This window comes from Ptychodera flava, chromosome 22 (assembly GCF_041260155.1).
Source record: "Ptychodera flava strain L36383 chromosome 22, AS_Pfla_20210202, whole genome shotgun sequence".
NCBI classification, from domain to species: domain Eukaryota; kingdom Metazoa; phylum Hemichordata; class Enteropneusta; family Ptychoderidae; genus Ptychodera; species Ptychodera flava.
Window position 1 is genome coordinate 8598878 of NC_091949.1, and position 16871 is coordinate 8615748.

Sequence of the window (16871 nt, forward strand, 5' to 3'; positions counted from 1 at the left end):
CTCAAGGGGTCCTACTCAAGTGTGGCAAGGAAAGATGCATTTGTTACTTAGTAAAAATTGGGTCAAATATCGTACACAATAAAAAATCGCTTTGGTATATAGACTTGAAAACGTTGAAATAGGAGAACATGCCAGACAAGCTTTCAGGCATGTAAGCCTATAAAGGTAGAATACGCCTCTGGGAGAGATATTTGGACTTTCAAACTTTTACAATACCTTTGTGGTCTACAACTTGTTGGGGCTCATTTTAAAGTGCTCGTGGAGAAAATAAAGTTTCCTTGGCTTTTGAGAAAATCAAATTTACCCCATAGAGTTAACATGGTGAAAGTGGCCATTTTGAATTTCATGTATCAGCAAGTATTGGGTAATTTGTTTCTAGAGTATAAAATTTTGCAAAGTGACCCAGACCCCTTAATTGTTATTCTTGAGTTTGAAATGGCATTGTTTAAAAATGCCCCATGGCAAGTTTAAGCAAAATTTATGTCTTTCAATTTGAGGCGCATACTACCTTAAATTGCTTTTTTATACATGTTGATCTGGTAGGATACAGAAACAAGCATTTAGGGACCCCTTGACGTTGCGTGTTGTTCAGTTAAAACATTTCAAAAAGGTTTAGGAACACTGCCTAAAAATTGATGCACTTTATCTCTATACCCAATAATTCAGATATGTACATTGATATGATGTCACAAAAAAGGCGATGGGTCAGCATCTCCAATCTGCAGAGAACAGGTCACCAAACCAATCAAAAATAGAGTTGGAAACTGCAACAATAATATATTGCTACAATGTAGCTAAAACTAACAATTTATGAATATTCATTTTTTGCCATATATGGTAGCAGATCAAGCCACTTCATGGGTATTGCCATATATGGTGTGGTATATTTAAATATCCATTTCATTTTGCTGGAGATAGACTGCATATATTTACTGTTACAAATATGGTAATGATGCGCATTTCATAAACAAGACTTGAGTGATGTAATATTGAGCAATAAAGCTTTATGAGATATCTACGACAATGAAGGCACTGTGTCTTTGTTATTTTGCATAATGAGTTGTAATACAGACACTGTGATAGAATTCCTCTCTATAAAATTTGTCTTTATGAATAAATATTTTTAAAACTTTCCAGAAATAAAAAAAAATCACTTCATAAATATATTACAGGACCATATCTCATATACATGTACAGCTCTTGGATAAAAATATTATTCTTGTTTTGAGTTGTACTAGTTTTTACAACATGAAAACATCCCATATGATCAATTGGTAATTAGTGAAGGGGGATGAAAAAAGCTGTTATACACACAACTTGCCTACGAATGAATCTGAAACTATTAGAACATAGAAAAAAGCTAGCAACTTGACTAATTCTGAAAAGAATTGTTGCTACAGAATGTGTAAATGTCAGGGAAGTTTAAGAGCCAATTAAAAAAATGTAAACTACGATTTCTAGTACTTTTTAAATAAAAAGCGATTATTTTAGATTTTGGTTTTTCTTGCAAAATATTGACAAAGTCATCAAAAGATTTACATAGCATTCTTTGTTCTATGGTGTGTAAAAAGTTTACTGAATGCAAATATTTATTTCTCAAAAAAGCTGAGATTTCAGTTCAGTCATGACTCTTATCAGTCTTCAAGCCTGAACTATAAACCATTACTATTCTAACACCACAGACGTTCCGGTTTTAAACAAGTCATCGTTGATGACACAGTCCCCGCTTGTCCATTTTGTCATAATCTTTGGTGTCTAGGTAGCTGTGGTCTAGGTCGCTGTGGAATGACATGATGCAACGGGTGCATCAGGCCTGTGACTTGCATAATGAAGTAATCTGAGGAACGTTCAATAAATGACTCATCTCTGCCGGTAATGACCACTGAAGGAACTTTTGATTACATCACACATAACGATGCCCTCACTGCCTCTAGTGTCATGACGGCACATACTATACACATGGTTTGGTGGAATTTTCGAAATGCTATGGGATTGGGTATGTTGTTGTAATCAGCCATCTGCCATTTCGGATCATATAATGAAACAATTTAATGTGCACAAGAATGCAGCCATAGTATTTTATCTTCGTATCACGTTTGAACAAAATCAGTCCATCGAGGGACAGTGACCTATGTTTATGTTTCAAAGACATAAAAAAATCACACCAAAATTGAAATCAAATGGCTGTCTCTTGACCATATGGATCATAGCACAAAATTAGTAGACATGCATATGTATGCCATGGTACTTTATCTTTGTACCAAGTCTCAACAACATTGGTTAAGGATATTTGCATATGATTAAGCCTCAAAGACATGAAAAATCCAAAAATGACCATCGGGCAGAGATATTGGAAAAAAATTTACAATCTGGCAGCCATATTGGAACATGTCACGAAGTAAATTGACATGTATGCCTTAGTGCTTGATCTTTGTGCCAAGTTTGGACAAATGGGTGTAATGACCTTTGAATTATGCTTCAAAGACATGCAAAATTCCAACAAAATGGCAGTTCTGCAGCCATATTGGATCCTATCGCAAGGTTAATTGATACATGCATATGCATGCCATAGTACGTGCTTTGCCTTTGTGCCAAGTTTGAACAAAATCGGTTCAAGGATGTTTGAGTTACGGTTCAAAGACATGAAAAAATCGCAAACAAAATGGCCACCTGTCAGCCATATTGGATCATTTCACAAAATAAATTGGTGTTCATATGAAGGGCATACTATTTTGCTTTTGTGCCAAATTTGAACAGAATTGGTTCAAGAATGTCTGAGTTATGGTCCATAGACATGAAAAATCGCAACAAAATGGCCACCTCACGCCCATATTGGATCGTATCGCAATATAATTTGACATGCATGTGTAGGCCATAGTGTTATGCCTTTGTGCCAAGTTTGAACAGAATCAGTTTGAGGATGTTTGAGTTATGGTTCAAAGACACGAAAAATCGCAAACAAAATGGCCGCCTCGCGGCCATATTGGATCGTATCGCAACTTATTTGAACATGCACATGTAGGCCATAGTGTTATGCCTTTGTGCCAAGTTTGAACAGAATCTGTTCAAGGATGTCTGAGTTATGGTCCAAAGACAAGGAAAATCGCAACAAAATGGCCGCCTCGCGCCCATATTGGATTATATCGCAAATTATTTGACATCCATAGTGTTATGCCTTTGTGCCAAGTTTGAACATAATCTGCTCAAGGATGTCTGAGTTGTGGTCCAAAGACATGAAAAATCGCAACAAAATGGCCGCCTCGCGGCCAAATTCGATCGTATCACAAAATAAATCGACGTGCATCTGTAGGTCATAGTGCTATGCCTTTGTGCCAAGTTTGAACGAAATTGGTTCAGCAGTGTCTGAGAAACTGTTGATGACGGACGGACGGACGGACGGACGCACAGACGGGACCCAATCTATAAGTCCCCGCCGGACTTCGTCCGCGGGGTTTAACAAATCATAGCACTACACTACATGGCTTTACAAAATATTCATGGAGGATTTAGTGAGCAGAATTTTTGGATGAAGTCATGTTTTTGCCGGTTTTGAAATTTGCCACTGTAATGCTGATCGTTCAATGCAAGGGTTAAAACTCAAAGCTCTATCAACACTCTTGTCAGTGTTGCAGTTCAGTGTACAGGAAAGCATCAAATCATCTCTTCTACATCTTTTAGAATCTCCAGGTTCAAAAAATTTACAGGAACACAAACACCGACTCCTTATATCAAGCAAGCACTCACACAAACGCACACACTTTCATCAAAATATGGTGATTTTTTGCAGAAAAGTGATTCCCGATAGACAATAAACTCAAAGCACCTGCAAAGTCAGTACATATATTCATTTAAGTCGGTCATATTTGAAAACATAATGGACGGTACGCCATATGAGGGCGCTCCCACATGCTCTTCCTCCAATGCGAGAAAGTAAGCATGGAATTGCTGTCATACAACAAACCTCACATTCTGCTTCTCATATTACCTCAAGACCTATCAACATTGACTGATTCATGTTTGCATCTTATAATTTCATATCTAACATACTGGTCCTTTTTTTTTGATTGAAACCAAAAACATTATTTATATAAGACTGATGTCCCACTTCAAGCTTTGGCCATATTTTTAGTTGGAGAATAACTTGTCAATTCAAACCTGTGTTTAGCTTCATTTATGTTGGACGAACGAAATCTTTCAGTTTCCACCTTTCACAGATCTCTTTAAATCAAAAATTTCGCATAGCATATTGACTTTTGCACCATGTTTCGCATGACATTGACTTTCCAACAACACGAAATGAGGATTTTTTTTCAAATGACTGAAAATACTCTGGAAAACACAAGCAGATATTCCATGGACCATTTTAGCAGAAGCCAACCAACAATTTACAAACAGGGTAGTAACCGCAAAGATTGATGTCAAATACTTTGCATAAGAAACAGCCATGAAGTTTTCATAACTATTCTGATGGGCACATCATTTAAAAGACTTTCTTAAAAAAAATATGAACTTGGCTCATGACAAACAAAGCGACTCATCGACAACAAGTTTGATGACAAAAATGGCAAGTCTTATAACTGGACACTCAGTCTGAATGAGATTTGCTGAATATGTTTTTTCAAGGTCAGCTGATGTATCTAAAGCTTTGGTACAAATCCTATTAATCTGAGAAATTTTCAGTGTGTGCTACAATAAATGAATTCTTCCAATTAAACCTTGATAAACAAGGCAAACAATAGAATTATTAAGTATATGAAATTCATGATAAAAAGTTCATAAGGAATGCCTCAGAGAGATTTGCCAGATTTGTTTCAGCATTACATTTGTAAGAATGATGAATACTGGGCCACTTCTAGGCTAGTGTCCGACCAATCATCATCCTAGGGAGTATGTCTGCATTCATCTATAATGAAAAGCACCCTTAGACAAGCACTGATTAATACCATAATGAAGATGGGCCCAGCGCCTTTGTTTCACTGTCAAAATTAACTTTCCATTTTTTTCCAAAGCTACAAACTGCTGCTGAAATAGATGTAGAGTTGTAGATTCTTTCATTCGGATACAAAACTTGAAACAGGGATCCAGTCAGCTTTCACTGTCTTGATGTGTATTGCTATGTAAATTGCATTTCTAGATATTACACAAGGGTCAGCCAACACAGAATGAAGTCAGCCGTACATTTTGATTCTTTGTATCAGTTGGAGCAGTTTTGAATTAACCCCTTCACTGCTTGCTAATGGTACAATCCCACTGTTTTTCAGGGGCACTGCAAGACCACTGTATTGTAAAACAGGGGTTACAGGACTAAACTGCCAGTCAACAGGAAATCTGCCGATGATTCTTCGACTCCGTCGCAGGGCAGGGATGATAATGTGAGACTTTCAAACATGAAACTAAAGTGCAGTCGATTGAACATCTTCCAACATCCACAGACCAAGTCCGCTGTTTTTCAACATAATAGCCTCTCGTAAATCGTCCTGCTCTGTTTCATCAAGTATCGTCACCCCCTGTGCAGATAACGTGTGCCCTTTATTCCATGACGGATTCAAAATGTACTGTTTTCCACCGATTTTCTGTAATTCATCAGGCGGGAGTTCCTGTTCACGCTGTTCAAATGATCGTATATTTCCTTTAGGTTTATGGTTTGTATGATTGCTAGAAACTAACGAGGGGTCCGGTTCTCTCAGATGCATATCGGCGGGATTCACGTGTACTCTACCGTTTGGTGTAATTACCTGAAAATCACAAAAAACAGGAAAAACAAAAGGTGAGAGTGTTTATGGCAGTTACGCTTCAATACATTCAAATATCAAATTTTAATTTGTGAAATTAGCATATTACTGTGCATTATTCTGTACAACAACCTAATGCATTCGGGTGTAAATTTTATGGTTCAATTTTTATTCCTGGTTAATGCACAATTAAATTTAGATTTTGACAGAATTTTGAAATATCACTGAATAATTATGGGCATTACAAAATACACCATGCAAATTAAGACAAAGAACACAACAGGAATTTCTGTATGGGCATGCAAAAAATTTGTTTGCACGATGGTGAACAGGAACTCAGAAAAACAACTATACTCATTGTGTAACTCATAAATCTACCAAATGAACAGAATTGCAAAATATTCATGGAAATGAATTTTTTTTAATGTAAATTTTAGCACGCCCATAGTTACTACAGGGAACTTTCTTGAATTTTTTTCTGTAAGACTTGAGTTGACGGTAAATTCCCAATTGTTCACATTATATATGTAATCCAACTATGAAATGTGTCATAAAAATAGTGTCTATGATCAAGTGCTCCCATTTGTAATCACAATAGAGGGATGCATGTATGTGGGCGTATGTATATGCAAAGTATCTTGCTGACCAACAATACTTGAAACATCCTTGTTTCAAGGACATGTATTTACCTCTATTAATTTGAAGAAAAAAAGACTGACATTGCAGTAAAAAAAACACAAAAAAGGAGAAAAATTGCAAACTAATTGGTTAAAAAACATGGGTGCAGTTAACACATAACATCCACAACACTAATATCAACATCCTTTAATAATTGAGTTAAGTGAACATGGTTTTAGGAAAAATTTATAGACAAATAATACATAAACGTTTTCAATCTTTCCCGCCCACATTTTTGTAACTTGAAACTAAACAGTTCTGTTTCTGCATGGTCTGCCCACCGTGAAGTGCAAAAAATGACCAGCTAAAGATAATTTGGTGCCCCTACAAATAAGCCAAGCACACAGATACTGATGACATCACACCAAATACTGATGACATCACAGCTATGGAATCTGTGCAGATACCCTTTTTGCGCATATTCTTGATAGTGTTAGTTTTGTCGGTTGATACAATGCCAACGTCCCGAGTAGGATCAAAGTGAACACTCTTTGAAGTGAGCGAAGCAGAGGTTGAATTGCGCCTAAGACTACTTCGAAGCGGACTGTTTCTCTGTTGAATATCATTACTAACCACGATTGGAATATTATGGTTTGGCGTCATCTGAAAATACAAAATAAATTTTGCAAAAGAAAAAGAGAAAAAAAAGAAGAAAGTATGACATGAAAGAGACGAAAGCAAAGAAAATGTGAAGAAAAAAATACAGCCAATGAAATATTTAGAGATTTACGAAGGTTCTAATTTTCTCCATTTTTATTGGCCTTCTAATCAATTCTTGTCATTTTATAGTTTCAAAATTCAAACTTTGCAAATTATTTCATCCTTACATTGATTCTTTGTATCAAACTTTTTTTCACAAATCTGATTAACGTGAAAATTTGCGGCAAAAAAGATCCACCAAACCTGATGTTTTACGATGCACAATTTAGATTACCATAAAACAAGAATTCCACTGATGAGAGGTACAAATTTTTAGAACTACTTATAACATTAAATCAAATCAGAGAATAACATTTGGATGTGTCTCTGTTTACTATCTATCTACATTTGTCACTATGATTGAATGAGGTCTTATCTGAACTTAAGCAACTATCTGTGCCTCTAAATTGTTCAACTTGATTGTGAAAAACTGTAAGATAGGATGAAATGTGGTGGCCCAAGTTGACGATAATTATTTAGGTATATTTACAGAAATTTAAAGTGGTTAAAATGATTGTGCTGTGTTGTTAGCAAACATGTTATAAGCACTCTTAAGATTGTATTTATTGCATTACAGTATAAAAGATTATAAATCGTGTTCAGATTTTTATTAGCTTTTTTAATATAACACCTAGGATGGGTCATTACTGGGTACACAAAGGATCAAGCCACAAACCTGCTCTGACTACGCCACTGCACAACACAAACACACGTGTTGCAGAGGAACTAGCCCATACAATAGGCACCTACATGCAGACGACAGCATCCTATGTGACACACTGTGTGTAGCAAGCAAGAAAAGAGAGAGATTCCGTGTTCTGTGAAAGTGTTGTCAGGAAAACATGCATACAAAACATTGAAGTGCACGGTTCGTAAAACCAGCAGCTTTATTGTGCAATCATAAAAAACACTGTCCTTTCCTTGGAACCATGCAAGTGTGAAGACAGTTGTCATGACAACATCTCAAGGAGAGATTTCAAATGATGCAGTGATGATGACAACTATGACAGTGATAGAGAAGATAAAAGTGTCTGACTGAAACTAGCACTATGAATCTGAATGAAGAGGATTTGCTCCTAATAAATATTATCATTTTCCAATTCACTGAATTTCTAATTCTCACAATTGTGGTACACATTCAACAGAGTACAGAGAAAGCATATTGTTGTGATGGATTTACAGCATAAAATATCTAAATTATCATAGATAAGGCATAGAGCTGACTGCCCGTGAAGTGAGAGTATAGACTAGAATAGAAAGTGCACTGTATCTTAAAAGGGCAAAGTTGCACTCTGTGAGCATACATGTATTGGCAGTATAATTTTTGTGAGTTCTCAGGAGACAGTAATACTGAATGATGGCTTCATACATGCTGAAATAGCGGTCTACAAAATATCCACCTTTGTTGTACAGTACAAAAAAGTTCCATGGATGCATCAACATTATTTCAGTTCACAGCAAATTTTTAACCAGATATGAAATTTTTTGTCGACCCACACAAAAAATGCCAATGAGAGCAACCTTGTCCCTTTTATGACCTTTTGATCCTAAATATGAGTTTATGTTTCACAGACAAAAGCTGTACACTGAATTCCTACCTTTCCATTCTGTTGAGATGTGACGACTTCCAGCGCTGTAGTATCTCTGGACGGAGATGCTGCTTCATCTGATTTAACATGCGGCTGCTCTATGGCATCATCATGTTCTTCTAATGGTGGCTTTTTAATGTCATCATCGCTGTCGTCAGAATCTTCCATTGCTGGGTTGACTATACCACCACTTATGCTGGCTAGTCGGTCAGAACTAGCATGGCTGGGCTCACTCTGTTCGGTAATTGACTCAAGTCTATGCCTGTGTGAAGGAAAAAAATATTGTACGATCATTTTTGAAATTATTGTATATATTTCCCCTGTGTTTTCCCATATTTTTTATGCATTTCTTATCCGAGATTTATTCCAGGATTTAACTGGCAATTCTTTGGTTAAAATTTCAACACTCAAATTGACAGTTTGTATGCTTTACTATGAAGATATACTGAATTTACTGAAAGATGCACGAAATAAAGTTACTTATTAAGCCATCTTCATATAATGGTATTTGTAGGGACATAATTTCAGGTTCAATCAATAAATTTCTTTGCTAGGTTGATATGTACTGTAGGTTGAGAGTTCTAACCAACTGCAAAAAATACAGGAGTTCCTTATACTGGCAGTCCGTAATGAAATTTCCAGATTCTGCACAGACACGTGTACAGTTATATAGTACAGTATATTTCACATAAATGCCTGAAATTTAAAACTCTGTCCTTTTTACAGCAATTCTACTGTTTGTACACGCACTCTTTTTAATATGTACCGAACATTTTTTGAAAAATCAATCATAAATCTCTTTTTCAGTATTTTTCAAAAGTTGCGCACACGTAAGATTTATTTTTCTTGGTGATACAAATGTACTGAAATAAAAATTTTGATTTCAATTCATTGCATCTATTCTGTCTCTGCATTCAGAATAAAGTAATTCTGCTGAAAAAATGGTGTATTGAATGTCAAAATCACTGCCAACAACTGTTCTCCCAATAGAACATCTTCTGAATTAATAAGTAACAAACAAACAAACAAAAAAACCAATACAGAATGAAGTGCTCACTCTCTGTACGGCAATACCATTGAATTTTCAGGGTCTACTTGAATAGTGAAGTCCTCTCCCTCACCGACTTCTGAGGCATCCGCAAAGAAATCCATCGTAAACTCCTAAAAAATAAAATGCAATTACATTCATATCTTTACAAATGATTGCCATTCTACATTTACATAAATGTCTCTCACAGCCTGACAAACAGTTGTTACAGTTGCTGTCCTGGTTTAAAAACTTGTTAAGACTTTGCCATTAAACGCTGCAGGAGTGATTGTGGATAGCCAACCTTTGAAATTAAATTGTTGCCTACTGGACACTAGAGGGCATACTTCATAATGTTTGGCTAAAATAGGACTACAGATTATGGCGAGCTTTGTGACAGGAACCAATTAAAGTATACCATCATGGATACATGTTTCTGCTCCATAAAAATGAAAAAGAATCATAATTGTTTCTCTGAGACAAATGTGCACAAATTAATCTTGAGAAACACAGTCATGTCCAGAAAGTATTTGACTATATTTTTTTGTCCTTTTTGTTGACTGAAATAGGGAAATATTAGAGGTAAACTTCTAACAAGTAATATATTGAAAAAATCATAGCATTGCATACCTGTGCCTCGTACGCCTTCAAGAAGTGAGGTTCACCACTAAAAAAAACAAAACAAATTCATAATTGTTTAAAGATTTACAAGACTTTATCAACATTTTTTTGGATATCCTTTCGCCAAAAACAAAAGTTACAAGTAATACAAGAGAAGAAAAAAGATATGTACAGTTTATTTTAAAACCACAAGTCTGTACATACTATTCATAAATATGCAATATTATTAAATGATGCTCCCACCCCTATGTCTCCAGACGGATACAGAGAAGTTTACATGAAAAATGTCAAATATAATACTTGGCAAAAGTGAAACTTTTGACTAATCAAAATTCTGAGGAGGATAAAATGACAGCAGCTCAGAATGAAATGAAATGACAAGTTCCACATCGCCTAGTACAAAGGTTCAACTATGATATCGAAAGCAAGAAGGTTATACCATTATCTGGGGGGGGGTGACCAGGAGATAAAGTCACGTAGCTTTGCTTGATCATTCTAGAGAAAGGTAACTATAATTGCAAAGTGCAGTTATCACATGAATTTTCTGACAAATCATGAAAATGAGATTTATCAAAAATTCACCCATTTCCTATAAACAGATCCAGAATCAGCAATGATAACAATGGCTTTGGGCCAAACCATTGTGGTGAAAGGGTTAAATGCATGAGACAGTTTGAGACAGAACTTTGAGAATTCGAGACGGGAGTATTGGCACTTGAAAACTAACTATCAACTTACTTTGGATAAATGTCATCTCTATGTGGCATGCAGATATGTTGGCAAAAGTGGACCAATAGCGTCCAACAGCAGAAAATGCACACAACAGATGGAGAAAAAGCAAAGAAAAACAAAGAGGTAAGCATTTGGATTTCTTGAACTGCAGAAATTAAAAACATGTTATATATCGGGCGCTGCAGGAAAATTAATATGTGTATGTACACATGTACTACAAGGTTGCTTCCTTTGCTAGCCCAGGGACAAAAAATCCCTACCGATTATTGCATCGAAAGACAATTTTTAATCCAGACATTTTCAGAAGCCATCATCAATCTGGACCACTGTTTGTCAAATGTGAAATGTTTTAAAGACAAGATCATACTTTTTACGTCTTGAGAATGGAATACTCAAATACATTCATAAATTTAAAAGTTAATTTTTAAGTCCTGTATTATTGGAAATCAAGTGTAAATCACTGCGGGATTTTGTCTTTTATGAAGTAAACATTGCCAGCAGCTTTGCCATTCAAGCCATGCATGGGAACTTTTGTAGGATACCGTATTACTTTATTTTACTATGACTTTTATCGTAAACTTTTTTGTTGATATAAAAGGGTAAAGCTTGTTTTTGCAATCGGCTTTCCATGAAGCCATAATATGCTTGGAAAAGAGAAAGATTTGATTGTCAAGACTGAGTGTTGGAATTTTGGGAGTGATTTCACTATTGTAGCTGTATATTCTAACAATCTGTTATGAGTTTGAACAAAATGAGAAAAGCGCTATTCCTACATAGGGACACTACGAGAGGCAATAGGTATATCACACAACCACGCATGATAATATTTTGAATCTACAAAAACCAAAAAAAATTAAAAATCTCAAAACAATTCTCAAATCTAGAGACAATCCACTGCATTCACTATTTGTATAAGACAAAACTTACACTTGTATTGCTTGGTCATCAAGAAACACAGGATTTGGGCTGAAAAACATAAATTAAAATTGTTTCATTATTAATATATATGATGAAATCTCTTCCAATAAAATAACAGTACAGATGTTACATAAAATATCACATATGGGTTATAAAAGTTAAATAATTCTTACATGTGCATGCTTACAAAGGCATTACCTGTATAAATATTTTATAATGAAAATAATTTTTTAAAGGAATAATTTTTATATAGAATATGGAGAAAACAGGTAGAATGTAGCTTAATGCATTTTGAAAGAAATCATTGACTATGGAAAAAATGATTTCGTTGTAAATGAAATGTACATATAGTGTTAGTAGTAAATGCATAAACAGTTTGTGAAAATAAAAAACCCAAAATTTCCTCCGTAGGTTTTCTTTTCTTTGGAATCGACAGTGTAAAAGGATTCGCAACAACAAATTTTGGTCAAAGTTCTAAAAATGTGATGGAGACTTACATGCATTTACATGAATAATTTTTTCATCTACACTTGGTTTCAATTGTCATAATCCTAAACAACAGACAACTTATTCAACTAGTACTGAAATATGCCTTCAATAATTTTCCTCAAACGGAGACTAGAATATACAGTAATCTATAATTGTCACCCCTACCCATAATGAACTATTCCAACACATGCAATCATAGGATAGTATATTTAGCTATTAATTTACCAGGTTAAACTACTCTACCACTTCTACCAGTACAAGTAACGATCACAATTCTCCATACAGGGAGTAACGTAGATTGGACATTTACACTTGTATCTATAATTCCCACAATGGAAACTACCGACTTGAAATCACCCAAGATTACACTTACTCTATGGTAAAAACAGGGTTATCCAGTCTAACATTGGTGTGAGTGTGTGTAAACAGACGAATGATCGAGCATGAGAAAGATTTGGAAAAAAGAGATAGAAAAAAGCAGAGACAGACACAGATGAGAAGATGCTCAGCAAGACAAGCAGGTTGTCATGGTAACCAATGAAGATACATTTTACGATGCCACTGCAAATACGGAAAATTCAGAGGTAGATAGATATAACTGAGAGGCTTCAGCATAGAGCGGAAAGATTACAATAAAAACATGGATGTTGTGGGAGTATTATGTTTACAGCACAGTAGAACTTAGAAACTTACACTGGCTCAGGCATTCTTATATGGCTTCTGTTAGTTGAGTGGAGAGAGGTAGATCAAGATTGAGGGGGTTAGGAATCAATACAAGAGGGTGAATATTAAGTATCCAAGTTTTATAATATACAAATGTATATGAATTGTTTTGGTCCATAGTTAATAGGTGTTTGTTAAAAGAATTACTGGGTGATGTGAAGGATAAGATACATTTTGATATCAAGGGTCAGCAAAGCTTGTTGTCGTCTGAGGTATAGGGACCACCATTTTTTTGTAAGTGCTAACACAATTTAGTACCAATTGGCTTGGCTAATATTAATGAAACCAGGTCGAAAATTTTTTTAAAAAATTCACATTGCATAGGGCAAGTGAATTTTCAATTTCACTTGTCCGGAAGAAAAATTCACTTGCCCTGAATTTCAGATGATTTAAGGAGTAAATGTGTATGGTTTTATTCATGTCATTGTAAAGAAACAGTAGCTGTAACTTACTGATAAATTTGTGTCCTTATTCTGTGTATCAAAAATAATATCTTATGTAACGTATACATGCACAGTGTTTCAGCCAGCTTTTGCTAGCATGGGGACACAGTGACCCATAGTAGGTCTTAATGGGGACAAATTAAATTTTGGGGGGACATATATTTCAATAGAACAACACCGGTACATTGTCATTGTGTGTCATCATGACCTGGTACCTTGTGTTAAATAGGCAAGTCAGGTAGGTGCACTAAGGGTAAGTATGTAATAGGCCACCGGTGTTGTGTCAAATTGTGCCCATGTGAAACTTTCAGTATCATTTAATTTACTGCTACCACATAGTATGTGCATAAACTGCAGGGTTCCCCATTAAATCACCAAATGATTACCAACTCATTAGCCAAATCAAAATCTTGTAGCCACTTTGAGCAACTTTTAAACAGTTTATGATCTCAAGTGTAGCAACAGCTTTCTTGGCATTCAGGAGTTCCTAATTTTACAAATCAAGATGTTTTGTATGTTGTTCATGATAGTTTAAACATTAAAGAAATATTTGTTTAGTTTTTATGACATTAATTATCTGTGTTTTTATGACATTGAAGGGATTGAAATACTTTTTCATTTCTAGTGGTAAACTTTTGCCACAAGAAATAATTAGGTGGCAATTCTAAAAATCAGGTAGCAATGTGAAGTGTATATTACCACAGATACAGAATACTTCTGCAGCATTGAGTCAGTGTTCACAGTATGACAACTTAACTACAAGCTCCTTAAGTGGTTTTGTTAGCCACACAAATACAAATTTTCCATGCAGAAGAAAGCATTCGGTAGCATGGTGACAGTGGAGATACAAGTATTGTGGTGTTTTGTCATAGTTTTGATCAAGCAGGCTCAATAGCATCTTCAGCATAAGTATTTTTTTTGAGACAAAAAGGGTCAGGTCAAAATCCTTTAAAACAAACACAATGATATTGTTCAATTCATTTCCCAATGTTTTAAAGAGTATAAATATTTTTAATGATAATGATAACATTGTAGCCCAGGAACATTTTCATTTGATATTTTGATATCATCAAGAAATGTCTGGTGATGTTCACTATTACATCATTAAACTGGAGGAATCTGCAGAAATATTAATGTGATGATTTGAAATGGATATGCTTACTGCAACTACTGTTGACAATTTCCCTTTGCCATAACTGTTAATAAAATTTAATTTAAAACTGACAGTCAAGCTAAATGCCATTAAATTGGAAAGCACCAAGAAATTACCTTTTATCATAAGATTGTACCTATTAGACCTCCCTAGGTGGTTTCTTTTGAACCATAATTGTGTACTTAAAGGGTCTTCATTTATGACATCACATAAGATGACCCAGATTTGACCTTTCAGAAAAACCTCAAGTTTTTCTCCTTTTCCCTTGATTCTGACTCTGTTTGTGAAAGTTTCCTTTGAAATAATGGCTTTTACTATCAAACTGAGTAATTGCAGGCCAAATTTTGATTCAAGCAAAGTAGGTAAAACTTGGACTAAGAAGGACGACCGGTACGTGGGACTCACAGAGGCAAAGAAGCCAGGCCTCAGTCGTATTCATGGTCGTCCATGATGTATTGTAGCACGGTCCATTGCAGTATCGAACAGCAACAATGTTTGCTTCACGTACCAGGGAATTGTAACTTTGTAGAAAGGAGAGTAAAGTGTTTCAATACATTGTAACTTTGTAGGGAGGAGGGTAAATTGTTTCAACACCTTACAACATTTTATTGTAAGCTGTAGAAGAAAAAAACATTAGAGCGTGCAATGAGGTCAATATTTTGCCATTTTGTAGCCAAGCATAACAGAGCTATTTTATCTGCCAGCCATATCGAAAGCAGTTCACTCAAAGAACTAGAGAGTGGCAGCGCGTACTACAGTGGCCTCATTGAAATTCACTTGTCCGTCGGGCTGGGAGAATGTTGTTTTCACTTGCCCGGACTCAAAATTCACTTGTCACGGGCGTCGGGCGGCGAGAATTTTCGAGCCCTGGAACAATGAATGTATGCTCAAATAGCAAACGAGATACTAGCAAACTAGACAGGACTAGCAAACTAGACACTAGCAAATGGACTGGACTGCAAGACTAGCAAACTAGACTGCAGAACAAGCAAATTAGCCTGCAGAACAAGCAAATTTGCCTATGGGACCAGTAAACTAGACAGCGGGAGCTCATTACTTTTATTGACACTGGTCAAGGAACAACAAACACGACATGGCTTTGCTCACCCCTAACCGTACACGATTTTATGAGTTAAGCATCATACTTTGAGTAAAATATAGTGGAAGTACTTTACAGCCAATGATTTGCATCTGTATCAGGGCATTTACAGATTTTTTAAAATTCCTAAATGTAAAACTTTGGTGTTGTTGACAAAAGGTTTCAAAGAGAAGTACGGTACTTTGGGTTCACTTTACAAACAAGTAAATCAAGCCAATACTTCAAGGAACTATAAACTTCAGCATGTGCACATGTATGTGTACAGATTCAAGTAACTAGAACATACTGTACTGTAAATGCAAATAAGTTTTACATTAGAAGTCGACCAGGCTTGCCAGATAACTGTTGTACAAATATAACACATAGTGTTGTTTATCGTCATTGTCATATAACAAAATAACTTTCTGTATAAATTTCCATGTTGGGGCATGTATTATTTCAATAAAGAGGTGACTTTACCTATTCTGAAATACAACTGCCATAACTACTGCCATCACCAGTGAACAACGATGATAATTTTGACTTCAGTAAAATGATTAAAGTTTCAAAATTCATGAGAAACCAAATGCAAATGACACTGAACAAGGCTGTCACCCAATCAGACTTATCAACAGTTAGAGTTCAAAACCAGTTCACCAACTTTCTGCTATCGATACTGCACAGTATTTTTTTCTTGTTCGTACAAAAACTTTGCACGCTGTATCATGTACTTACATATCACTTGCATTGTTGGTATCATAGGCTGTGATATTGGTGTACATTGGTAGATATAGTCTTGCATTCCGTTGGCGTTCAGCTTCTCTCCTAAAACAAAACATACAAATGATGGACTTTGCTACATACACTTCATTTCTCTGAACACCTTTTTTAACTTATGATTCTACTTATATACCATTTAAGATTTTAAAAGATAGTTCCTTTAGTCTATTGGTGCACTTTGCAGAAGTTTTCATTGATGTTTAGGTTAA

At 35.5% G+C, this 16871-nt stretch overlaps 1 protein-coding gene across 9 annotated transcripts in view; it reads right to left on the reverse strand.

The window, feature by feature from the left end:
• Positions 1-3133: 3133 nt before the first annotated feature.
• LOC139122618 (protocadherin-15-like) overlaps positions 3134-16871 on the reverse strand; it is an 88918-nt gene continuing 75180 nt past the window's right edge. For 3 of the 9 annotated variants that reach the window (XM_070688187.1, XM_070688186.1, XM_070688193.1), the window contains 9 exons: positions 16618-16707; positions 13179-13205; positions 12006-12044; positions 11085-11102; positions 10356-10392; positions 9756-9859; positions 8708-8960; positions 6984-7013; positions 3134-5735 (listed from right to left, as the gene is read on the reverse strand). In XM_070688187.1, coding sequence (XP_070544288.1) covers positions 5394-5735; positions 6984-7013; positions 8708-8960; positions 9756-9859; positions 10356-10392; positions 11085-11102; positions 12006-12044; positions 13179-13205; positions 16618-16707 — 940 coding nt within the window. In that variant the 3' untranslated portion in view covers positions 3134-5393. The remainder of the gene's footprint in view (positions 5736-6983; positions 7014-8707; positions 8961-9755; positions 9860-10355; positions 10393-11084; positions 11103-12005; positions 12045-13178; positions 13206-16617; positions 16708-16871) is intronic. The other 6 variants (XM_070688194.1, XM_070688189.1, XM_070688188.1 and 3 more) reach the window with 5 other exon arrangements.